Raw genomic sequence first — 27481 nt, forward strand, 5'->3', positions numbered from 1 at the left:
AACTGGGACAGCGTTTAGGGTTCAGAGACTTGGCCAGGCTTTCCTGCATGCCCCACCCCTCCAGCATTTAGCAAAGCATGTTTGCACATCCTGGGAGCTGAACAAATATCTGGTTGTGCGAATAGAGGGAATTAGATTTGGAATGATGAAACCTAAGTTGAAGTCCCAGCTTTGCCTTTCGATGGCCTTATAACCTTGGACCTGACCTCAAACCTACTGAAGCTTCAGGTGATCAATGCGAGGTGAGCTCTAAGGCCTCTTCCATCCACTGCCATCTCTGATTCTATTGGTGGATTGACTGATGATATCATCAGTGGCTAACATCCACTCTCCAGGGCTACCACACATGCCACCCACTGGTCCACCATCTATAGACTTTTCGTTCTTCAGCTTAATCTCCATCCTTCAGTCAGAATCATCTTTCTAATCATCCTCCTTTTCTGCTAACCACATCATTTCCCTCTTCTGTTTAAAGTAGAAAAGTCCTCAATCTAAAAGTCCAAACTCACTAACGTCAAGTGCCGATGTAGATCTTCATTGCTTTCCAATTCATGTCCTCTGTTCCTGTAGCCCTTTGCAGAAGCTGTTCCCTCTATCTGAGGGTCTTTTCCCTCCTCTCTTCTGACTTATTCCTGGTCAATCTCTGGGTCTCAGTTTAGCTGTCACTGCCCTTAAGAAGCCCTTTCTGAGTGCCCCTCCCATGTGCCCCATGGCACCCCATGCCTACCTCAGTTACAGCCTTATCACCCCATCTTCCCAGTGTCTGCTCCCCTTCCTCCCCCAGACAGTCCCCGAGGGCAGCACACTGTCTGGTTTGTCACCATCTCCTCTAGTATCTTAGCTCAGTGCCTGGGCCTGATGAGTAACTGAACATCCAGACGATGCGCTCATCCATCCCTCACCCCCTTTCTCCAGCTCCCCAATTAGCTGCATTGTCTGAACACAGGCCAAGACAATGGCCCTCTGCACCATGGCTTCTCATCTTCCTCACTACCACACTCTTCCCTAGTCCTACCAGTGGCCTCCAGTGCTATTTACCCTCTTTGTCCCTCTAGAGGAAAAGGATAAGAAGGGTCAGATATGAATCAATGATCAACTTCCAAGCCTTTGGATAGCAAAAGTCAATAGGTCAAAGGTGCTAATATATATGAACTCCCAGGTCTACAGCTGGCCCCAAAAGGCAAGTTAGAAAGCCCACAAAGGTAATGGAGAATGCAAATTCATGTGCAAAGTCAGCCAGCTTCCATCCTACTTCTCCTTGACACATTCAACAGAAAGAAATAGCTTTAGGTATGCATATTCTTAGCCCACCCAGGTCCCAGATATTCATCTGTAGGGATTTATTCTTTTGGGCTAAGCCAGATATGGCAAACAGCTGCCAAATATCCTCTCACTCTCCATTCTCATGCTATTGACAGATACTGCTAAATAATCACAGAACTTTTCTGGTAGCCCTCAGAATCCTATTCAACCCAGTGCTCCAGATAGCAACTACCAGTAGATCTCTGACTTCAGCTGTAGTCTGTACAAGTGTCTTTGTTGCCATGCAAAGATCCCAGGCTGGAGAACAGTGTAGATCACTGACATCTTGAGCTCCTGCTTTCTTCAGGATGGGAGCAGTAAGACAGGCTTTGGACAATCCCAGAAATCGGAGTGTGGAAGCAAAGGAGGGGCAGACACCAGGAAAGGACAGGAAAGGACCCATCTTCTGAGTCCAGGACACAAAGGCCACATGCCCTAGGAAGAAGGCTGGTGGAGTCCATGACGTAAGTACTATGGAAGCCACAGTCCTTGGGGATCCGTTCTCTCCATGGCTTCTGCTCCTGATGGCACCATATTGAATCAAACTCCCCCCATGCTCCCCACCCCCCATAGGGTGACTTGAACAGCTCCTGTGAGTCTAGGCTCCAGAAGGACTATCCCCATTAGCTTCTGGTCTGCAGGCATCTGCTTGGCATGTCCCTGCCGGTAGGAGGAAAAGCACAGTGCTGCATTCAAAGGCCAGAGAATGGGAAGGGGCTTCCAGTCACTAGCAGGAGGCTGCACTGCGGCCCCTGGGCAGTTGCCCGAATGCCCTCTAGGAACTCCGGTGCCAGAGGTGGATGCCAAGGAAGTGGGCAATAGGAATGGGCAAAAGCTAGCTCCACTGGCAGAATGCCTTCTTAGACACAATGAATTCAGATGCCTTGAATCATTCAGCCATTCACACATTTGAATTACAAATGGAACTAAAGCTCAACACTTTCTTTGGAAAGCAACCTGTGTAACAGTGCAATGACTAATTCTTGAGAGGAAGAGAGGAACGGATGACGAGGCGGAGGGTGTGTTGTGTGTGTGAACACACCTGTGTATCCCTATGCATGGGCTACTTTCGAGAGCAGCCGGATCAGACAAAAAGAATTCTTGGTACCTGAGCCTACGCAGATGGCTAAATCCCTGTGAACTCAAGATGGAGGGGCTCTGCCTGAGCAGTACACTTTTCTGGAATATCTCACAGGGCCCTGAAAGACAAGCCTCAGGTGACCTGCCTGTGCAGTTCTTACCTGCCGATGTAAGCAAGGCTGGCTGCTGCCAGCAGGCTGAGCCCTTTGGTCCTTGATGAGTAGTGGTGTGGCCTGAGGGACAGCTCGACCAGCGAGGGTGGCAAGATGGACATGTGCTGCGGGGAGAAGACGACAAGTCACCGTGGAGGGGGGCCACCGCCCCTTTGCTTTCCCTGCATTCCCTTCCCACACAGTGGTCGGGTGAGACGTGAACACTTGGCTTAGATCAGGCTCCCTGGATGCCCAAGGAGCTTCGGCAGCCCCCACCGCCCACCACTCTGGCCCAAGCACCCGCCTGGCTCTTTATGACGTGTCATACCCTCTCATCCTTGCCCTCTGCTTCCCTCTCCTCACACCCACTAGTACACTCACACATACGCACAACTCACACACAGTCACATGCACTAACACACACTCACGTATACTACACATGCTCTCACACCTGCACACATGCTACACACTCTTGAACACGCCACACACTCACATGTACTGCACACAGTGCGCACTCAGATGCACATGCACACTCTAACACACACACACTCACCCTTGCGCCCTCACTTGTACTACGCACACTGCCACACACTCAGACATACCACACATGCTCACGCATCCATAAATACTCTTCAGATGCCTATCCTCACCAACACACATGCACTGTGCGCATCCAAACAGCCACACACACACTTACTACACACACTCACCTACACACTCACATGAACTCTAAAACACACACACCCTCACACACGCACACACTGCACACACACACACACTCGGAATGCTCGCTCCGCCCTGCGGGCTTCTGTCCAGCTCTCCCCTGTGGAAGGCGTCTCCCTCTCTGCACTGACACCCCCCACACCCTGTGCTGCCAACACAGCCTCCCGCGACGCCGCCGTCTCCGCGTCTCCCTCTTGCTAGCTCCCTCGCCTGGTTCTCCCGCATTTGCTTTCTGCGCCGACTAGTCTAGCACTTACTGTGCACCCCCGGAAGCCGTGTGAGGACAGAGAGCAAGCCTCAGCCCTTCCCTGACGCACCCCTGCACCCAGCGCCCTGACGGAGCCCGGCCCCAGGGCTCCCGCCGCCTGCGGACGGGCTGCGCGCCGCCGGCCTGAGCGAGCCGCCCCCCGTGTGGGCCCCCGGACCCTCTACCTCCTCTCCACCCCCTCCCGGCTGCACCCCCTCCTTCATAACCATCTGTTTTCTCACTTCCTTTCCTTCTTTCACACTCTAAAACCCGTTTTTGAAGATGGCATAGCCAAGGAACAAGTCTTCAGGAAGAGCGGGGGTCTGCAGGCGAACCCACCGAGGCGCGCTCCCCTCTGGGTGCTGAGAACCAAGCCTGGGAAAGGCCACCTGAGGCGAGCCCCATGTCCTGGCACGTGCCATACACATTAAGCGCCCCTGCCTGCTCTTTGCATAGCGCTAACATCTAATGATTTAGGGTTTTTTTTCTTTTTACTGATTTTTAAAAAATTTATAGATCACAAGGAATGTTACATTAAAAAACATTTAAAAAAAAACAAAAAACATGAGGTTCCCATATAACCCCCCCCACCACATCATTTTTGTAAATTGTATTTTTTGAAGATATGTATATCACAAAAAAAAAGTTACATTAAAAAAATAAGAGGTTCCCGTATACCCCCCCACCCCACTCCTCCCACACCAACGACCTCCCTCACTACTGTGGCACACTCATCGCACTTGGTGAACACATTTTGGGGCACTGCTGCACTACACGGATAGTAGTTTACCCTGTAGTTCGTGCTCTCCCCAGGTCCATTCAGTGGGTTGTGGCAGGATATATAATGTCCACCATCTGACCCTGCAATATCATTTAGGACAACTCAAAATCCCAAAAATGCCCCCACATCACCTCTCTTCTACCCTCTCCCTGCCCTCAGCAATTATTGTGGTTGCTTTCTCCACCTCGATGCTACAGTTTCTTCTATTACTAGTCACAATAGTTTTATAGTAGAATATCAGTAAATCCACTCTAGTCCATATTTTATCCCTCCATCCTGTGGACCCTGGGATGGTGATGTCCCCTCCACCTCTAGATCAAGAGGGAGCTTAGATTCCACATGGATGATGGATGCAATTCCTCTGCTTGCCGTCGTTGGCACTCTTGATAACATTGGGCTGCTTTTGTGGCTCCATCCCTCTCCCCACTTTTCTCAGTTCCCAGCAGCCTCCTGCACCTCCAGCCTCCCCCTGCCTTCTCCTGCCTTCCCATGCTTCAAACCCTGGGCTCCCAGGCGGCTGTGGCCTCAGTTGCAGCAGGCGCTGGGGCTTAGCGAGGTCGCAGTCCCGGGGCCCCGGCCGCCCAAGCCACGCGCTGGCTCTGGGAAGCTTTCGCCCTCGCCCACGTCAGGCTTGTGCTCAGATAATCCCCAAGGGACAGTAGCTTCCTCCCTCCCCAGCTAAGCATGCTAGGGCACAGTCAAGGCAGGTGACAGAGCACCTGGGGCCCCCAGAAACCACAGCTCCTCTCGCCTTCACCCCAGGTGGGTCCTGAGTGCACCTGCTAGTCACATATGACCATGGAAAGACTCCCGGGCCCACTTCACGCCCTAAATCCTTCCTCAATTTGACTTCAGGCTGCCTCCAGTCAAGCAGCATGAGGTTCTAGACTAGTTACTGACCCTCTCTGAGCTTCAACTCCTGGGCTATAAAACGGAGACCACGGATAATGCATCTCACAGGGCTGCTGCTATGAGGGCTGAGCTCATTGAGTGCAAAGTGCTTAGCTCTTGGCCCCTGAGAGCTTTCACTGCGGGTGAGCTCTGGTCGCAGCTATCCATGTCTTGGCTGTCCTCCTTAATCGTGTGGATGGGCCCGGGTGCTCGACACCAGGTTCTGCGATGGCAATAGCACCCTGGAGCCATGTTTAGCAAGGAGCAGCACCACTCCGGAGGTGCCCATGCTTCAGCCACAGCCACCTCTGGGCGCTTGGGGACCTCAGGGGCCAACAGCGCGACTCCCTTTACCCAGGAGCCAGAGAGGGAGCGCCGGCCTCCCCACCTGCCGTAGCCGGGAAGGTCCAACTTCTATTAAGGGCCATTAACAGGCCCCATTGATCTGACAGATTTTATTAACCCGGCCCAAAGTCAGCAGCTTCCGTTCGGGTCCTAAACGATCATTTGGAACAGAATTCCTGGGGAATCATGCAGTCCGTTTGCATTAGGAGCAAATGAGCTCGCGGTGATGAATGCATTTACGACGACGAGCTCAGGAATGCATGACCGGTTACCTCTTGTAGGAAGCTGCCCTTTGCGAGTAACATTCAATTGCATTTCCAGATGAATTCTCCCTGATGGCTTCGGGGAAGTTTCCTTCGGTGATGTCATTAGAGACGGGCCATATACCGTGGCTTAATGCTAGCTAAAAGGTCTCTAAGAGAATCACATTTTCTGGTCAGGGTTGGGGGTAGGGATGAGGCAAGAAGGAAACCTGCCTTCTGCGAGCTGTCTCAATACTGAGCTTCTGAGAAGAGCCGTGCATGATGCAGGCAGCCTCCTATTTCAGAGGGGCTGGTATTTCACCTCACATTGCGTAAATTATATAACCTTTGTCAGGGAGCACGTCATTTTTAAAAGAACAGGAAGAGGAATTTCAGTAACAGAAAAATCAAATATGCTCTCTGCTTCCAAAAAATCTAATAATTAGGCTGGGATTGACACAAATTAGAATGCTGCCAAAAATTACTGAAAACAGTGACTCATTCTGTATTTCAATTAACATTTTCTCAGTTTCCCTTATAAACAGGGAAGCTGACAAAAATTAATTATCTCAGAGGGGGTAAAGTATTTCCTTCCAAAGTAAACACTGAAACAATAGTGTATATAAACAGAGGAGATGGGGTGAACCCATCTTACCTAATCAATTAAACCATCATCTTGGTAGATTTTCCTTTAAATATTTTTCTCCAAAAGCATTCGTTTTCAGGTCAGTGTTGCCCTTTTCTCATCCTTTTGTACTAAATTACAGCTTCTCCTCCTTCCTCTATATAATGCCTACTTCCTTTGGAATATCTTGGAGACAGAACTAAAAACCTGAAATACTGATTTAAGTATTAGTATAATAATTGCACTTTAGAATTAGGGTTGTAAAATTGCCTTATACGCCCTGTCAGCGGGCCTTACCTTGGAATATATAAAAGCTGTCCCCTCAATGTATCAGAGTTAGACTCATTTATAATTTTCCTACACATGGCTCTTATGCCCCTTTAATCTGAACCTATGATTAGCACTATACCTGTTAACTATGTGTCCCAGAGACTTAAATCTTCCCACTCTTTATTTGCCCATTGAGCCTTGAATTGCAGCAGAGTTGCAGCCAACACCTATTCTCCAGTTCATGGGACTTGCCCAGGACAACTAACAAAAGGATGACAATGGATAACCTCCGTCCCAAAAAAACAGAGTATCTACAACTGCAAGCAAGACAGTTCTACCCATCTGCCCCATGGGATCTAAGACCCCTCTCAATCGGAAGCAGAGTGAGCATCGCCATCCCAAAATCCTCAAGATTGAGGAATGCACAAACATAAGGGCGGAATGCACCTATGGCCTAAAGTAGATTCGTTATTCTAGCAATGGAAGAACTGGTAACATTGATATAAAGACAGTGGTTGCCAGAGGTTCTGAGAGAAGGGAGAGGGAAGTATAGGTATAACATGGGCATTTTTGGGACATTAGAATTTTTCTGCATGACATTGCAATGATGGATACAGACCATTATACATTTTGTCAAAACCTATAAAATTGTGCAATGCAAAATGTAAACCATAACGTAAACTATATAGGCCATGGTTAGTAGCGATACTTAAAATATGTGTTCATCAGTTATAACAAATGTACCATGCTAACGAAAGATGTTGTTAATGGGAAAAAGTGGGGGAGGGGAAGAGGCTGGGGTATATGGGAATCCCCTGTACTTTGGACATAACATTTTTGTAATCTAAAACTTCTTGAATAAGAAAAATAAATAAAAAAGCCTTGTAGATAGGTGCAGATAAGTACCAGCCCATAGAGAATTCTTACAAAGTCAGGTGGGTGACAACATGGGAAACAACAAGCACTTATTTTTTCTCACTCCATCCCCTGAGACCAGTAGATAAGTAGTTGCTATGAACAATTTCCCCACCCCACCTCTGGGTATGAGGCTAAATTTACATTGGGATGCATTTTGTCTGACACTGGAGAAAAAGGCAAGCCTTAATCGCTGCGATAACCCAAGCCGCCCACAGTTCATCATTGTTATGCAGCCTTTAAAGACCAAATCCCTAAGCCCGGGACGTCATATTCTTAACTCTAACTTCCTTGGGGGACCAAGAGGACTTCATTTTCTCTAGTGAAGGGACTTCAAGGAGTCTACATATTTAAAGATCAGACAATAACATTTAAAAATAGGATCGCTGCCTCTTTCCTCCAGTTCATTGGTCTGCTGGTACTACCTCGTACATTGAGTTGACTAAGATAATCAAGCTGGCGGCCTCTACCCTCGAAGACCAACCATGAAGGGACCCTCTTCTCTTGGATGCTGTTCTTAAAGAGCTTACAAAGATGGTCCACTTTATGTTTGCCTCAATCCTCTCCTCCTTTCCTCTCTGTTGAGGCCACACTTGGCTCTGAGAATTGATCTCTGATGATGTCTCTTTCCCAGATGGAGGTCCTCATCCCAAAGTCTCTAGTTAACCCCCTTGCTTTGTTCACAGGGCTCCTGGATAGAGATTTTTTACAAAGAAGTTTTATTGCAGTGACAAGACCCTCTCTTTTCTGGGTACGTTGAGGAGACCTTTTCTTGCTTAGGGAATATTAAATACATCTTTTAAAAAAATGCATAAAAGGGAAGCCTTGCTCAGATCTCCTCGAAGACAAAGCACCTATTAAGAACGTCAATTAAATCTTCAACATAAATACACAGATATGGAGATGGCAGCAAAACAAACCTGGATAGAATGCTGTTATATGCAGGCTTGTCCCTACACTGCTGAATCATGTTCCGTAAGCTTATAAAGTACATGCAGTAAAGACATGCGGTAATAGCTGTTTTGTAAATCTTTGTAAGGCAATCCTGGTTTTTATAATGTCACCCATGAGCCAGCTAAAAATTTTTGCATTGCTCTTCACCAACTCCCCGCATTCCAGATTCTGCCTGTTACACCCCATGGGTACAGACAAATGTGATAACTTTTGACCCATTCACAGAATACTTTGTGTCCTAAAAGCAGAGACCATCTGCAGCCTCTAGATCCCCCACGTGGTTAAAGGTCCAGTTTTGCTTTAAGTAAATCTGATACTTGGACATCTGGATATGTAGACATGTGCCATGGTGTTGAACTATCTGGGGGACAATTTTTCCGTACAGGACTCTTCCATCTATACTCCCTATAGGAGTCCTTTCAACTTCAAATACCAGGACTCTTAAACAGGACTGGGTTTGTGAAAATTCCCTTTTTCCCCTTTCGAGGAACACATCAAGCACACAGGGTAGGCTTTACTGTAATTAAAGAGTCACTATCAAAATGCCTGGGGAGGAGCAGATTGGGGACATAACCACCCACAGAAAAAGCCACCGGCTTCTCCTTGATCTCCAGAGTCTGTCTACACAGGCTGGTACAGAACATGCAGCCCGGCAAAAATTCAGAGCATGAATGTTCAAAACAAGTAGGCTCGTTTATGGGGAATAAGCAGTAACATCTGTAATTGACTTTGAAATGCACCCAAAATAAGATGAATGAGTGATGGATAGAAGGTTTGGATAAAGCAAAGACAATAAACTATTAATAGGAGAATCTAAGCATTGGGTTACAGCCGGGGTTCACATAACATTTTTTCAACTTGGCTTTATGTTTGAAACTTTTCGTAATAAAATGTTGGGGGGAATGGAATGTCCTTTTCTGACCTGGAGAGGGAAAAAACTGTTCCAATTTTCAAGAAAGAAAAGCATATGATTACTGATGGAATTGATTATTGATTATTGACGACTGATATGGTTAGATGAGAATATTCTGAATCTTCTAAAGAGAGTTCCCACATGATTTTTTGCCTGCTGTGCCATTATTCTTTGGGTTAGTATGTGATTTGGCCAACTTCTCATGGCAGAATTCTTCATCTAGGCAGCTATATGGCTTGGAAGGAGTCCAGCCTGGCAAGGGAATGGCCATTTGGATTCTATCTAGGTAAGGGTAAGCCACAAGAAAGATCCGGGCTCTTGGATTCCCACAGTCAGGAACTGATCTGCCTCCATGCTTAATTACATCCAGTTTTATTTTTTTGCTCCATCAATTTCATGTTGATTTCTCTTTTTAAATTCCTAGTCTCCATTAGGTTATAAATTTGTTGAGGGCAGTGTTCCCTTCTCCAAATTTTTCAGGACCCTTCCCTTAACTTGAACCTATGCTTCACAGAGAGGACGAAGCCCTTAAAATGCCCTGCAGAGCCCTCGTGGTCTGGTTTCCATGCGCGGCTGCCTCACCTACTGCCTCCAGCCCGCCCTTGCCCTCTAAAGACTCCACCCTCCAACATGGACACCCCACAGTGCCCTCTCCCACCCCTGATGCATGAGCCCTTGTTCCTGCCCTGTGTTCACCACTTCAGCCTTCTTCTCACCTTACAGGTCTCAGGCCAGGCTTTGTTGCCTCCAGGGAGCCATTGCTGAGTCCCAAAACCTACAGGTGTTGCCCTTCCTGGGTGCAGCTGGACCTCAGTGGACCATCACACTAAAGCCCTGACCTAATTCTGGCCAAGGCCATCCAAAGACTGCACCAACTCAAGGTTTGGGGTTGCCACCTTCTCTCTCCAGGGCCTGCCGCAGAGCGTCACCCACTCTAGCCACTTCATATCTGTGGCATTAAGGAATGAATACATGAAACAATGAAATGGGACAGAAGGAGTCTTCTGCCTATCCTGGAAAGACAAGTCCTGGATCCTGGCAGGAGAAGACAGCAGCAGGAGACTAGGTTCAAGTGATACTTGCAGCAAAGGTCAGGCTGTGTCAGCGATAGCAGGGTGGCAGAATCAACCCCACTTCCGGCTGGTCACCTTTAGTCTTTCTCATGGCTGGGTGAGAAAGTGTGACTCCTGGGAACAACCCCTAGGTGCCCACACCATGGCAAGTAGGCTGCAAACTCAAGAGAAGCACCGTCACTGTCCAGGTCAGGAATTTGAGAGATACGCAAGCAGAGGCTTACGAGATAAAGCTGGTCTTGCTTCATATTAGAATTAATTGGCCTTTTCTTCCCACTTCTCCACCCCCGTTCTGAGATTGGGTCAGATAGAAAGAACTGCAGGATTTGGTCCATCTCTTCTTTATACATCCCCTGCCTTCATCAAGTCTATAATCCACCCCTCTTCCATGTTTCTTTGCCTGGTTCCACGTGGGGCCCATGGAGACTTGTTTTCAAGACATAGACAGATGGGCAGCTCTCTAGAAAGCTGATCCAAATTGAAGGAAGGATACTTCTTTTCAAGTAAGAATAAGTTTAGGAAGCATGGGGATCTGCTCTTACATTAAAGGCTGAATTAGTTTCCCCACTGCTTAGAAAAATGCCATATAATGGGTTGGCTTAAATGGTGGAGATTTATTGGCTCAACGTTTTGAGGCTAGGAAAAGTAACAATTGAGGCATCAGCAAGGTGGTATTTTCTCCCTGAAGACTGGCATTCTGGGGCTTGCTGACAGTGATTTTTTTTTTTTTTTTGTCCTTGGCATTTCCATCACAGGGCAATGCACATGGTGGCATCTTCTTTCTCTTCTGGGTTCCATTGACTTCCAGCTTCTGGCCGTTGCCTGTGGCGTCTCTCTTCTGTGCCCAATTTCCTTTGCTTATAAGGCCTTCAGCCATATAGGATTAAGTCCCACCCTCCTTCAGTTTATTCACACCTTAACTAATCACATCTTCAAAGGTCCTATTTACAAATGGGTTCACACCCACAGGACCAGGGCTTGGAACCTGAACATGCTTTTTGTGGGGGACATGATGCAATCCTCAACAGAGGTACTGTTTCCCAAAACACCTACCCTTCCTCTCTGATACCTCATTACAATATCAGTAAAGGACTTGGAATACATAGGCCAGCTGGTTTCCCTGGAGATAGTGATTCAGGAAGCACCCTGTCTGGAAGCTTAAACTCCCAGACAAAGTTCCCAGTCTTCCACGTGACTGGTCCCATGAAGGACCAATGTATATACTTCTAGTTCCTGCTCTGACTTGCCCTTGCTGACGCATTAGGGCCGACCTGTTCCTAAAAGGACTCACCAGCTGTTCTGTGGGAATGGCAGTTGCTTACTGATGGTTTTCTAAAAGCATGAGTTAGAGTTCTGTGTGGATTTTGGGGGTGGAGCACATGGGCTCACCATGGGAGGGTTGCCAGTAGAGGAGGAGATGAACCGCTGGGAGGGGGTGTCTAGAGATAAGTAGGAAAAGTCTACTTGGGAAATGCCCTCATTCAGTATCCATCAGATATTTCATGAGAAGCAGTTATGTTACAGTACTCTAGGCTATTGAAAGTTGTATAAGACATGGCCTTCAAATTCAAAGACAACTCGATGTCTTTCAACTTGTGTCTGTTGTACCTCTATGGTGTTACCCTAGGATCAGGCTGGTCTTACCACATCATGTAGCAGAGGCCCTGAAAGTGTTAGAAAGCAGTAGAGAACATAGGGGTGAACTCTTGCGGTCCATTATGAAAGAAGGCAAGTCTTGTTTAATTCAAAGCTCACTAGGGAAAAATCTTTCTCACCTAAAGACTCAAGTGTTAAAGTTCAACAAGAATTTCAGCTTTTGTGGCATCCTAAGCTGTATCTGATGATCACATAGAGTGCCATTAAATTGTTTCATTTTTTATTTCAAAATAAAATTAACGTGATTTCCCCCTTATTAAAAACAGGTGCCTTTTTCAATTATGAACACTGTTATTGATATTTTGCTGAAAATAAATTTAAAAGACTAGAGAGCCACTGGAAGGATATCAAACTGAAGCTGTCTAGTAGGAAGGTAGATACATGAATTTGGAGCACAGGAGAAAAATCTAGCTAGAAACAGAGACTTGGGGAGGTATCAGAGCATAGATATAACTTTAAGTGGCAGTAGATGAAATGGCCCAAAGGTTGTGTATGAGTTAGAAGAATGATGAAGGATCTAGGTCGAAATACTGGACAGCAACAACTATCAGGGTTTCTCAACCTCGGCACTATTGGCCTTTTGGGCTGGGTAGTTCTTTGTGGTGGGGGCCTGTCCTGCTCATTGGAGCACGTTTAGCAGTATCCCTGGCCTCTGTCCACTAGATGCCAGAAGCACTTCCCAATCCCCCCCACCCCCCGCAGTCATAAGTCATGACGACCAAAAATGTCTCCAGACATTGCCCAATATGTCCACCAGGGGACAAAATCACCTCTGGTTCGGAATTACTGAATCAAGTGAAGGGCAAAGGGAGAGCACCCTGCAAAGGAAGTTGACACGGAGTGGTCAGAAAGTTTGGAGGTCAAGAAGGGAATAGTATTTCAAAGAAAGAGGTCAAGACACTACCACCAAGTCCACTGGTTTTAGAGACCAGAAGGTCATTACTAAGCACCTAAGAGTTTGCTCCTTGTGTTCCCAAATTGCTCCCTCCCTTGCTGAGTCCTAGGCTCGTTGCCCAGTCCCCTGGACCTTGGGGTTTCAACCTCTTGCTCACGATATGCTTATACTTGGACCCAGGGCAACCCAAGAGCTGGGTGTAGGTCAACAGGCAGATGTCTTCATTACTGTCTGCACCACAAAACCTGACAGGGACATGGAAATCTCACCAAGCCTGTAAGTATAAAATTGGGGAACTTAGATGCAGGGCAAGTTGATGAAACATTGGCTTGCTCACAACCCTGTAGAGTCCAGGGAACTCGAGCCTGGAGCACTGAGACAAGCCTCCTCTTGCCAAGAAATTTGGCTCACTTCCTTATCATGGCTTTCTTAGGAAAAGCAAAAAATTTCTCGAAAGGTCACAAAATTCCTTCTCACCACAGACTAATAAAATGTGGCTTTTATGAGTTCCTAGTTGTGCTTGGAGAGAGATGCCAAAAACACGCAGGTTTTTATCCCTAACCAATTCATACTAAAAGACTTCTCCAGAATACCCCTCAGAAAAGATCATGCAGTTTTTGGTTTCCAAATTCGGGAAGCAAAAAAAAAAAAAAGCCCAAGTGCTTTCAAATCTGAATTTTCACTGGTAAAATATTTTCCTATTATAGGAAGTGAAATGCTGAAATCTCCCCAGTCTTTATGATGCTTATTTTTATTCTTTTACCCACAAAATAAGATCCTTGATTATTATTAAACTGTTAGAACCTCAGGTATTATGAAAACCAGCAAAGAGCTTGTTCTATTTCTATTTGTGAGGTTCCACATTCGAGGAGTCTAATGAACAGTCTACCTGCCTTTGGGCCCCTGGGAAGTGTAGAAGATAACTTGAGGAGACCAGGCCCTCCACCAACACTTGAGGGTGTTGATTAGTAAAGAGTTTTTCAAGTGGGAGGCCATGGTATTTGCCTGGGAGACAGGGCTCCTCAATGATCTCCTACCCCTGTCCTTTGCCATTTTTATTCTCTGCTTGCCTCATCCCCATTCCCAAAGGTGCACTTAATAGAAAATTGCTAACCAAACCAGTTCATGCTTCATGACTTACAATGCCCAAAGCATTCACACACTAACACTCCCGATGTTGAGCCAAAACAGAGGCCTCAAAGATTAAGTGATCTGCTCAAGGTCATGTAGCCCAATGGGCAAAGTCAGGCATTCTCTGTGCCTTCAGCACAGTTCTTTCTGCCCCTGGAGGAAAAAACTGTAGTCACTCAAGGCCACAGAGAAACTACCAGAAGGAGGGAGGAAATCTTCATTCATTCATGCTAAGTGCTGAGAGAGGAACTGGGGATTAAATTGCAAACAATTATGATCCCTGCTCTTGTAGAAATATCTAATGGGTGAGATTTTCTAAGAGCAAGTTAGGAAATGCATAGATATCAACCAAGCTGTGTGTTATGAGGAAAACAAATAATTAGCTTAGTGCTTGCTTGACCAAATGGTCACCATTACCTGGCCAAACTGACACATTAGCCTAACCATCACACAGCTGTGAGAATGTTAAGGAAGCAGAAGTCGAGGTGTTGAGTAATCCCAATGAGAGGTGATAAGGGGATGGGGAAGAAGGAACCAGAATGTTGATAATGGAGAGAGAAAGAAGTAAAGAAGTGAAGAGATTTGTTTCATAGATTGAAAGTAGAATGGACATGATTTGCTAATGGACTGGATATGAGGGTGGTGGGACAGAAGGAGTGGACAGGTCAATTCAGGTCTCTGGCTTGGTCAATTTGGAGGATTGTGGTTCTATTTCCAGGAAGAGGGGAGCCCAGGACACCTTTGTCAGTGAGAGCCCAGAACTGGATATGATAACTCAAAGACATCCATGACATGTGTTAGGGCAATGTCAGATTGGCAGTTAGATGTGCAAATCTGGAATTCAGGAAGGAATTCTGGGCCGGAACTTCAACACATGGATGGGATGAAAGCTGTGGTAATGGGTGTGTGCTACTGGGAGAGAATTTTGGCAAAGAAGAGGGCTCAGGCCAATGGCAGAAGGACCCCACTACTTAGACAGTAGGTAGAGGAAAACAGAGTTAGAGGTAGGAGGAAAACAAGGGGCGCATAATAGCAAAGAAGTCAAGAAAGCAGAGCTCCAAAGAGGAGAGAGAAGTCTTCCACGCCGAATGCTGCTGAGAAGCGAGTAAGTTGGGGGCAAAAATAGGAACCCTGGGTTTAGCAAGGTGGTGATAGGGGGTAACCAGAACAAGGGGAATGAGCAGAGTCAGAGCAGATAGGATGTATGAGTGTGAGGAAGTGCTCTTTGCACTGTTCTATTCTGAAGGCATATCTGTCTCTTTCCCATGTGACTTAAATAATGGTATCTGTCCTGAAGGAACTTCTCATTTGCCAACCTTCCCTCCCACAAAGTACTAGGGAGAATCAGGGCAGGGCTCAGGACAATGAAGCTATGACTTGAGGGCCTCCTCTGCTCCAGATGGTGGGAAGAAGGGATGCTCTTCGCCATGGCTTTGCTCTCATCTTCTCATATCAGAGTGGCCAGTTCCCAAGATCAGACACCAAAGAAGAGGCCTCAGAAAAGTGATTAAGCAGCAGGCTGTGTCCTGCTTCTACTAAGGCCTTAGGCTAGAGATGGCCTGAAGAGGAGAAGGGATTGGGAATCCCAATAAACATCCCAACATCCTTTCTTTGAAGAAATGGAAAAGCCAATTATCAAATTTATTTGAAAGGGTAAGGGCCCCTGAATAGGCAAAAAATGTCTTAATAAAGAAGAATGAAGTTGGAGGACTCTTACTTCCTGACTTTAAATCATATTACTTAGCTAGAGTGATGAAAAACAACAACAACAACAACAACAAAAAACAGCATGGAACATGCATAAAGATAGATTGACCAATGGAACTGAATTAAGAACTCAGAAAAAGACTCATTCTATGGTCAAGTGATTTTTGACAAATTCCATCCAGTGGGCCAGAACAGTCTATTCAACAAATTGTGCTAGGAGACCTGGATATCCATATCCAAAAAAAAGAAAAGGACCCCTATCTCATACCATATACAAAACTTAATACAAAATGGATCAAGCAACTAGGATATTAAACCTACAACCATAAAAGCTATAGAAGAAAATGTAGGAAAACGCTTTCAAGATCATATTTTGGGCAGTAACCCAAAGCATGAACAATGAAAGGAAAAATAGATAAATGAGACCTCCTCAAAATTTAACACTTTCACTCTTCAAAAGCCTTTGTCAAAAAAAAAGTAAAAGGCAGGGCAGGGGATGTGGCTCAAGCAACTGGGTTCCTGTCTACCATACAGGAGGCCCTGGGTTCGATTCCCAGGGCCTCCTGGTGAAGGCAACCTGGCCCGTGCCACTGCAGAAAGTTGGTGGCCCTCATACTGCTGTGGAGAGCTGAGAGCAGACAGCAAGCACAAACAACAAGGGGGAGGGAGATAAATAAAGTAAAATAAATAAATCTTTTAAAAAGGGGAGCAACGTACTCAATGGGAGAAATTATTTGGGAACCACATACCTGATAAGGGTTTGATATCCCTGTTACATAAAGAGATCATACAATTCAACAATAAAAAGACAAGCAATCCAGTCTAAAAAAAAAGTGGGCTAAGGACTTGAACAGATATTTTTCCAAAGAGGAAATACAAATGGCCAAAAAGCACATAAAAAATGTTCAACATCTCTAGCTATTAGGGAAAGGCAGATCAAACCTTAAATGAGATATCATTTCACACCTTATAGAATGGCCATTATTTAAAAGACAGAAAACTACAAGGGCTGGAGAGGATGTGGAGAAACAGGAACACTCCTTCACTGTTGGTGGGAATTCAGAATGATGTAGCCTCTGTGGAAGACAGTTTGACAGTACCTCAAGATGCTAAATATTGAACTGTCGTGTGATCCAGCAATATCATTATTAGGAATATATTCAGAAGAACTGAAAGCAAGGATGAGAACTGACATTTGCACACCGATGTTCACAGTAGCATTATTCACAATTGCTATAAGATGGAAACAGTGTCCATCAACCAATGAATGGATAAACAAAATGTGGTATAAACACACAATGGAACACTATTCAGCTGTAGAAGAAATGAAACCGGGATGCCTATGGCAACGTGGATGAACCTATGGCATATTAAGTCCACAAAAGGATAAATATTGTATGGTCTCACTAATATGAACTAAATACAATGAATAAACTCATGGAGGGTAAACTCTAAAATATAGGTTACTAGGAAATAGAAGGTGAGTTAAGAATGGGAGCTGATGATTAATGTATGTAGTAATATTAAGGTTAATTGTGAAAGTGTGAATATGAATAGAGTTGATAGTAACACACTATAGTGAGTATAACTAACACTACTGATTTATAAATGTAATTGGTGTGGGTGTGATATATTTATTAAATAATACACAGTATAGTGTGGGCTTAGTAAGGGATCCGTGGTTTTCACTTGACTGGCGAAGGGGTCCGTGAAACAGAAAAGGTTAAGAAACCCTGATATAGGGAATATATAACATAGTGTTTTCAGTGGTGGACGAAGACTGTGGTTAATAGTATAAATATAAGAATGTTCTTCTTTTAAAAAGTGCTAAGAGTATGGTGAGAAATGGGAAATTACAACAAATTTAATTTATGGATGATAGTTAACAGTACTATTGTAATCTTTCGCAGCAAATGGCAAGAAGATATTATTTCAATTATAAGGGACAATAGAGGGGTATAAGGGGGTATGGAATTTTTTTCTTTTCGAGTAATGAAAATGTTCTAAAATTGGCTGAGGTAATGACAGCACAACTTTATGATGAAAATGAGAGCCACTGAGTGTACACTTTGAATGGATTGTACAAAGCATGGGACACTGTATAACTCAGGGAATTCAGTGGTGGAAGATGGACCATGGTTCACAGGACAAATACGAGAATGACAATTATGAGAATGGTAACAAATATATAATGCTGATATAGGTTTTAATAATCAGGTAGGTTGGGGAAAATATATCAAATGTAAGATATGGGCTGCAGTTAGTAGTAATATTTTGACGATGCTTTTTCATGGTTTGTAACAAATTTTCACAACAATGCAAGGTGTGGGTGGTGGGTTGATGTATGGGAGCCCTGTGGGATGATATGCATGTTTGTTTTCTAAGTTAACTATACCCTTCTTGTTTATGTATGTTCATGTATGTATGATATATTTCAATAAAATATTATTAAAAGGAGAGAAGGGATTGGGAAAATAGAATAAGGCAGCACCTGTGTGGGCAGCTAGTGGAGGCTAGGGGGAGACCTGAGAGTTTAGATTCTGGTAAAATCTCTCAGTGGGGGAAATGCCAGTTAAGAAACAGGACAGGCATTCCACCTGTCCTCTCATGAGGAGGCCCGGGTTGGTCTTGCAGTTTTGTGTGCAAAACCCTCCAGCTGACATCAACAGGAAAGTAAATCAAGCCATCCTGGAGACATTACAACCCAACCCTGGTGCTTTAATTATCTACAAACGAAATAAAAAGCAGGCACCAGAAAATAAAGAAATACAAAGTTGTGCTTTGTTATGACATTGCCTAGCCAGGAAGGCAGGCAATTCGATCACCCCCCCCCCCCCACGCCCCACCCTGTGATCATATTAGGATCAGGGGCCTTTTCTTAATTGCCAGAAACCCTGAGGGCTTCTGCTCCAGAGTCAGAAGCCAGGATGAGAAGGAGCGCAGTCCACCAAGTGCGTCTCTAATCACAATTTACTATTCCTAAGTAGCAGCCTGGGGGATCCGCCTTAGGGAAGAGGGCTCCTGTCCCTAATAAAAGGCTGAACAAAACGGATTACTTAATCTTGAGTTCTCTTTCTTTGCTGATGCCTACCCCTTTACAATGAGTACTTGAGAACCTGTGCAGTTTTCCTCTCAAGTGTATTCTGACCTTCCCTTGCTGCCCTCCCCAAGCCTGGCTACATTATTGACTAGAATAGCTTTGATTACGGATTAGTCACAAAATTCAGAGCTCTGTACCTTCAAGAACAGTAGGGATGCTTCCAAGGAGAGGGAACCCTGCAATCAAGGTCTTTTCACCATAGGCTATTGCTCACATGAATTCATTTGAACCTGCCTCATACCACTCATGGTTCCCCTGCTTTCTCTAGACTTCAGGTGGCTCCAGAAGAGCATTTAACCAGAGACTCTAATTCTCTTAGGCTGTTTTTTGTTTTTTTTCCCCTATTCACTCTTTTCCTCTTCTACTGCTTTGGAAGTGCTGCACTCCATTTCTATTATTTAGATCATATTTGGGAATGTTTAGCTTGCTTCTTTAACTTGGTAATGGCTGATGTAAGTCATTATCTCTCACCCCTCTCCCCACCCATCCCAGGGGGCCTTAGAATACCCAATTCCAACCACTCCTCTCCTTACCTATATTTCATTGTCACTCAGTGTTTCAGTTCATCTTTTTTTTAATCACCGTAAGTTAGACAAATCGTTTGCCATTGCTTTGGGTATTTCTGATCTCTCTTTAGAGATCATTTTCCTTCTTCCTGAAGTATATCCTTTAGCATTTTCTTTAGTGAGGGTCTATGGGAGGTAAAGTCTCTCTAAGCATATCTGAAATGTCTTTATTTTGTCCCTGATTTGGAAAACAATTTGGGTGAGTAAATAGGGTGACAGTATTTTTTTTTCTTCAACACTTTGAAGCTATACTGTCATGGCCTGACTTCTTTGTTGCTCTTGAGAGATCAGCTATCAGCCTAATAGCAGTTCCTTTTTAGGAAATCCAGTCTCTTAATCTGACTGCTTTCAGGGCTCTTCTTTTTGTCTAAGGTAGTCTGCAGTTTCACTACTCTGTGGGTAAGTGAGAGTGCCTTTTACTGGCGTGTTTGTTCCAGCTATAGCCTGTGTGGAATTTCTTGTGCTTCCTGAATCTGAAGATTAATTTTTCATGAGTTCTGGGAACTAACCAGTGATTATCTCTTCAATTATTGCCTGTATCCCACTCTCTTTGTTATCAATTCTCCTGTTTTACTTTAGCTTTTGGGAATTTCCTTTACTTTCTTGTCAGTAAGCCAAGGCTTTTAAAAGATTAAAAAATATATTTTATCCAACATTTTGGTTATCTTGTAATGAAAAATTTTTTCTCAGGTAGCTGCCAGAAATAGAAGCTACTCTGGATCTTGCTTCCCTTAATTGGGTAACGTTGCCACTCTTTTCCATCACATGAAAGGTTGTAGGAAGAATCAGAAAGACACGAGATTTTTTGGGGGGTGGGGTACTGGAGCCAGGGATTGAAACTGGGACCTCTTATGTGGGAAGTCAACGCTCAATCCCTCAGCCACATCGGCTCCCCTGAATTGTTTTTTTTTTTTCATTTATTTACTGTTTGTTTTAAGGAGGCACCAGGGACCAAACTTGGGACCTCCCATGTGGGAAGCAGGCACTCAACCTTATGAGACACATCGGCTCCCAAAGTAGCAAGACTTTTATGGTCAGGTACCGGTCAGGAAAGCAGAAGCTAATCTAAGGATTCCAAAGAGGAAGGCTTAGGCAGCTGTTGGAAAGGGTAGAGCAGTGAATGTCAAGGAAACTTCTGCTATTATAGAAAGGGGTGATTCATGGGAGCTTGCCCAGAAGCTGCTGTGAATTTCAAGTCTCAGGGAACCACCACCTTTGATCTGTTCACCTCACATCTGCAATCTTCCCACATGTCTGCTCTAGAGAATAAAGGCGTCTCCTTCTCTGCTACCTCCGCCTTCTGAGAATGCCTCTCATTGGCTAATGGTAGAGGGACCATATGGAGAAAAGCGTTCTGGGAATTGTGGAGAAGGGACGATGGTGATTCCAACTTGAAAACTCAACATAGGTCATTACATGTCACTGATAGCCCTAGATGTTCTAAAGGTATTTATTTATGCCTAACAGCATCCCTGAAAATTAAGAAAGGTAGACAAGCTTTGCCCATTTTAAGGAACTGGATCCCCAAAGAGGTTTATTAACTTGCCCAAAATCACACAGCAAGACAAGGGCAGAAATAGGACCAGAATCTAGATTTTTTGGTACATAGGTCAATTCTTTTCATGAAATCAAAGATAAACTTGAAGAAAATATCAGAACTCAATCATTTTTACAAATTTTACAACCAAGAAATTTTGCTTCCACTTACTCCAGCATGACTTTACTGGATCTGTTCTGGCACTTTCTTCTTAATAATGTGTCTCCTTTAACTTTTTAGCTCAAGGAGGCACTTATAGATGTGAAAGGGCATTGATGAAGATACAAAATGATTCACTAGATGATCCATTTCCTGGCAACCTGTACCTGTTTATGTTTTGGATTATCTGCATCATTCCCTAAATGTCACCATGTCAAAAAAAAAGCCACTTAGACAAAGTGCCATTCCCAGTGAACTTGCAATGCAATATTCCAGTTATCAAATAGCGTTCCACAAATATTTCCTAAACACTTAACATATGACAGGCTTACAATTTCTGTGATTATCATGATATTTTAATGCTACTGACTCTGACACCAGGTTAGCTAAATATTATTTTAAAATGTCAGTAAAAGTCTGCATATTAATTAAAATGTTCCCACATATAAGCCTTAAACTAAACTCCCTGAGAAATCTGTAGACAAAAGACCTTTTTATTAAATACTACTTGATAGGTTAAGTATTTTAATATCTCTGCCAATCATTGCTGTAAGCGAATATTCATCGTCTAGAACAAAATGAGTAAAGAAGGAGCAACCATCATAGTAGAGTTGTATGTCCTAAGAAAACAGCAAAAACTGAATTTTCCAGCAATGGCCATGCCCTACTGCCCCTGATCTGTCATCCTGGTCTCAAACACCAAGTTTTCAAGATTTTAACACCATCATATTTGGCTGCTTCTTTGCGTGGCTAGATGGAGAGTATGTCAACCCACCTACAGATTTCTGTGTTAAATGAGATGCCCTTTAAAGGTACCTGAGCAGTGTGAGTAGCCAGTCCACTGTGAAAAGGTTACAAATGGCACTCAGTGCTTCTGCACAGATTAAAAGCAGGATCTCAAACTTGAGCCAATCTTCCCTCATACTTCCCCAGACTCTTGCAGTGCCCTCTGTCTCACGTGGCTTAACATGCATGAGCTCCCTCAAGAAAGAGCCCTTTCTCACTTTCATTTCGTCAAATTTTAGAGAATGATGAATCCTGCGAACACATGAAGGTGATGGGAAGGGGATGAAGTTAGGGGTAGGTAAGATTGGTGGTAAGCTGGAAGAGATGGTGAGCTTTAGGAAGGGGTTGGCAAAGCCGGGACCTTACCTATAAACGGACTCGCCCCTGGGGTTGGGAGGAAGATGAAGGCAGGGCAGAGGGGATGACTGAGAATTCAGAAAATCAAGACAGGACACTTCTGAGCGCTACAAACTCTGCTCTGCTGGCCAAATAAGTGGGCAAATATAATAATGCCATCAAGAAGACCAGATAAGGCTCTCCAGAAGTGTTCTTGTGGCAGGTAATGAATTCACCCAAGGACCTGGAGGTGGGCGATCCAGAGAGTTGTACAAAGTCAAATTCCCAATTAGGAATCAGTGGAAGAGATGGGGGGAGGGAGAAGTGGGGGCTGCTGAGATTCGGTAAAATCTCTCTGCTCAAAGCAGCTATCAGACCACCTGCCCTTGGGGGTGCTCCTGGGTGGGCTATCTAATCAGGAAGGGAGGAGTCCTTTCACATCTGGCGGAGAAGTCTCTATCACCCACCTGCCAAGCTGCTCTTGAGTGTTTCTGTTCTATCCTGAGATCGTGGGACTTTAATGCTTTCCTAGTCACTTAGATGCTTTTGTTTTTTCTCTTGGTATTTCCAAAAGAGGTGTGGGATCGTCTATAGTGAGTTCCTGCATCCTGGTTCTTCGCAGCATAAAGTCACTCTTCCCATTGCTAGTATTACACACAGTTACCATGGAAATGAGGGTCACATCATACAGGATGGGAGTCCAACTGACAAATCCTCAAGGATTCCAATGATTTCAATTATTCAAATTCCTTGTAACTTCTTAGAAGACACCTAAACACCCCACATTTTTTATCAAGGTTATATATATATATATATGCACACACACATATATAACATAAAATTTGCCGTTTTAATCATTTTCCAGTGGGCACTTCAGGGGCATTAATTACATTAGCAATGTGTGTCACCTTCACCATCATCCATTACTAAAGCTTATTCCTCACCCAAAACAGACACTATGTAGCCATTAAGCAATAACTCCCAATTCTCCCCTCCCTCCGTCCCCTGGTCACCTCTAACCAATTTTCTGTTTCTGTGAATTTGCTTAGTTGAGGTATTTCACATAAGTGGAATCATACAACACCTGTCCTTTTGTATCTGGCTTACATATACTTTTTGATCACTAGAATTCTCTGGCCTTGAAATGTAGAGATTAGGATGTGTTTTTGATGGTATTCTACTGTTTAAAAAACAGCCTGTGGATAAATAGGGAATCTCTGGATAATGGAATTTCAAAAGCAGGCTATGCTTTTCAGGACATGGGAGTTCTCTGCATTGGGATTAAAAAAAGAAAAACAAGGCTCACTTTTCCAGCTCTAGCTCCTGTTCTCAAGAGTTGGAGAAAGCAGGCACGGTGGTTGTTTGGCTGTAGTTATATAACATTTTAAGGGGCCGGCTAATCCTTTGGTAGTTCATTATCGGACTCTCTTCTGTTTACCTTAAGACTTCCTGTGATGCAAGATGGATTTAGTGTCTTCACTCAGGTAACTGCTTCCTACTCCCAGTTTAGCTTCTGATTCACTGCTCAACTTTAGGTGAACATTTAAGCTCTCATTGTTCCCCAGGTGAGCTGCTGGACTCCTCCTTATGTTAGAAATGAGTAAACGGATGGCTAGGAAGTGTTTTAGAACCATCAAGCATTCCAAAATAACAGAGTAGGGATGAAGGCTAAAATAATATCCAAGGAAGCATCATGGTGTAGCAAATGGTTTCATTTTCATTCTCGCTCAGTGGCATTAGTCCACGTTTCAGCAATGCCCCAAACAAGGATTTTTCCTGCAGTAGAGCCTTTAAGTCTCCATTCATTGGCATTCAAGTTTACCTCTAGCCTTCCTAGAGGCACATGAGGAATTATTTCCTAACACTGCTTTCTTGTCATTGTTGGCAGCCATATTTTCTCTTTCTAATGTGGGCCTGGTCTAGTGCGGAAAATGGCCAAAGCACATCTTAGAATTTAATGGTACCAAAACCTGGAAACAGAGTTGGGTGCCTTGATGTGAAATGGTTGCTTTTGAGATGGGGAGTTCAAATTCAATGAGGTGTGTTGTATTAAAATGCATTGAGAGGCTACCACTGGGAAAACTGGGTAAGGGATACACAGACACTACCTCTATTATTTCTTACAACTTCATGTGACTCTACAATGATCTCAAAATAAAAAGCTCAGTTACAAAAGAGTTAAGCAATGGAGTGAAGGAAAACTATGCAGATAGTAAGTGCTGAATATGTGTTCAAATTAGGAAAGAAATTTTCCTTTCTGGCTATGGAACTGAGCTTTCCGTGAGTAAAAGATGTGTGCTATTTATAAGAATATTGGAGAAAACATATTCAATGGCTTAGCATCGCGATCTAGTTCTAACTCTGCCACTAACCAGTTTTGGGGTCTTGGATGAGTTGAATAACTAATTGAACCTCACTTTCCTTTTCTGCAAGGTGAGCAATTTATAGATGAAATGCATTTTAGATCTCAGATTCCAGTTCATGTTTTTATCCCCAGGAAACAACACAAGGGAAGATGAATGAGGGCTAGCCACTCATTGATAGTGGCTAATGCTGACTGAAATCACTGCCAACACAGAATAGAAACAATTTGCAAATACGAAGTTCATTCAAAAATAGAATTATAATGGGTACTTTAGGTGTTGGAAATAGTTTTACTTTTCTCCTTTTGCCTTCTTTAAAGAAGGATTGAATAGAGTTTTTAAAAAACAATGCATTCTCTCTTTCCAGAGTCCCCCCTAAATAGGAAATATAGAATCTGAAAGTCAGGGGGTATTTTGTTCCTTTCTACCTGGTTATATAAGCAAGCAGTCTAAGTCCCAATCCACCAATTGTGGCTTCTCTTCCCAAATATTTTAATTTCTATTGTAATTATTAGTTCTTTGAAAACAGACACTATTCTGTGTTCTAGAACCTTCCCTCAATCTCCTTTTCCTAGAGAATAAAAACCATTGTTAGCATTCATTCTCTCTATCCTTTGGCCCCACGTGCCTTTCCACGCCTATCTCCCACTCTTCCCCCTTCAATACCTCTGCTCTTACCAAACTGATCCATTTACTCCTGGTCCCCTGGCCTGCTGTGGGCCATGCTACTTAGCTCATGCTTTCTCTTACTTAGCATCACTTGTTGCCTTTTCCACCCATTCTTTGAAACCCAGTTCAAATCTCTACCTAATTTATCAGTGTTTCCCATTCACCCAGTGGGACATGATTGTTCCCTTGAAAACTATGCTCATACTATTCATTGGACCTTATCTTATACCCGTATGCATTGGTGGCACATGGTGGCTTGCAGCCTTGACTTTTTATAAATTTCACAGTAGGAATCTTCTCCTATCCCCTCCTAGCATGCATGGTGCCTCATCTGTGCCTAACACATGATGAGAGCTTCCTGAACCTTGGTTGTTGGATTGATTACTTGGGTGTGGAGATGCAGCACCTTTCTTTAAAAAGAAGAACCTCACATACGAAGCCACAGAAAGCACACAGCCTCCTGGTTTTCTCCACTGTCCTCAAGAAAGCAGCTTTTTAATACCCACATAAAGTCCTTCAGGGTGGATTGTGGGAGAGCTGTGTGGGTCTTTTGATTCTGGCAATGAAGAATCACATGTGATCATACTCTGTATCATGTAGTCATACTCTTCCACGGTGGTTGAGAAGACATGCTCCCCCATGTCTTCTGGTAAAGCCTTAACTCTACTGTATCTCTTCTTCTGATATTATTATTATTATTATTTCATGCCCCAAGCCAGTGTCAAGAGAAAAAAAATCAAGACTGACATTCCTTAAGATAGTATCGGGGAGGGAAGATCTTTCTCTCCTGCGGATAGTAAGATGGGGCCCTCTAAATTACTTGTAGAGAAGGGCATGTGCAAAGGGAGGCCTACTGTTCACTAGAGAGATGCCAAGTAAAGTCCCTCCGTATTTCTTTGTCACTCCGTTTGGAAGACTGAGGCTTAGCCAACAATCCTCTTATTTTTTTTTATTTCTCTCCCCTTCCCTCCCCCACCCCAGTTGTCTGCTCTTTGTGTCTATTTGCTGCGTGTTCTTCGTGTCCACTTCCATTGTTGTATTCTTGTTAGTGGCACCAGGAATCTATGTCTATTCTTGTTGCGTCATCTTGCTGCATCAGCTCTCCATGTGTGTGGTGCCACTCCTGGGCAGGCTGAACTTTCTTTCGCTCTGGGCAGCTCTCCTTATGGGGCGCACTCCTTGTGTGGGGGGCTCCCTTTATGCAGGGGACATGGCACGGCACTCCTTGCGTGCATCAGCACTGCGCATGGGCCAGCTCCACATGGGTCAAGGAGGCCTGGGGTTTGAACCGTGGACCTCCCATGTGGTAGGCGGACGCCCTAACTACTGGGCCAAGCCCGCTTCCCCAGTAATCCTCTTAGAGGTTATAGAGGCAGTAGGAGGAAGTACAAGGAAAGAGGGAGTGTAGAAACTCCTGAAAAAGCCTGTTAAGAGCCTAAATTATCAGTATCTGGGAATACCTTGTCTCACTCTCACTACTTATCAATATCCATCAATATCTAATTTATCACCCTGACTCTTGTCCTTTTATCTTCCCTTTTACTACTGTTACCATGTCTTTTTTTAAAAAAGATTATTTATTTATTTATTTATTTATTTATATATTTATCCCCCCAACCCCCACCCCTTTGCAGCTTACTTGCTGTCTGCTCTCTCTGTCCATTCGCTGTGCTTTTTCCTATGTCAGCTTGTCTCCTTTTGTTGTGTCATCTTGCTGCTCCTGCTCTCTGTGGGTGCAGGCTGTCAGCTCTCTGTGGGCCAGGCCATCTGCTCTCCACAGGCACAGGCCGTCAGCACTCCGTGGGCACAAGCCAGCCTGCCTTCACAAGGAGGGTGAACCCAGGGCCTCCCATAAGGTAGATGGGAGCCCAATCGATTGAGCCACAGCCGCTTCCCTGTTACCATGGCTTTTGTTTGTATCACACTAACACTCAAGTACATAGTGGTTTTCCTTCTCTTAATGGATACTGCATAACTTTTTAAAAAGAAAATAAAGTCAATTTCCATTATTCTTGGTAGTCATATTCTACAGTTACCATGAACACCAAATTAGCAAAGATGGA

The 27481-nt window shown here is 44.3% G+C and overlaps 1 protein-coding gene across 5 annotated transcripts in view; it reads right to left on the bottom strand.

Moving 5' to 3' along the window:
* Positions 1 to 27481, bottom strand: part of ADTRP (androgen dependent TFPI regulating protein) — a 71907-nt gene that overhangs the window by 21542 nt on the left and 22884 nt on the right. For all 5 annotated transcript variants that reach the window (XR_009182751.2, XR_009182750.2, XM_058285226.2 and 2 more), the window contains exon 5: positions 2544 to 2659. Coding sequence is in view for 3 of the 5 variants with exons in the window: in XM_058285226.2 (XP_058141209.1) it covers positions 2544 to 2659 (116 nt within the window). In the remaining 2 variants the exon portion in view is untranslated. The remainder of the gene's footprint in view (positions 1 to 2543; positions 2660 to 27481) is intronic.

The sequence above is a fragment of the Dasypus novemcinctus genome, chromosome 22, assembly GCF_030445035.2.
Source record: "Dasypus novemcinctus isolate mDasNov1 chromosome 22, mDasNov1.1.hap2, whole genome shotgun sequence".
Taxonomy (NCBI): domain Eukaryota; kingdom Metazoa; phylum Chordata; class Mammalia; order Cingulata; family Dasypodidae; genus Dasypus; species Dasypus novemcinctus.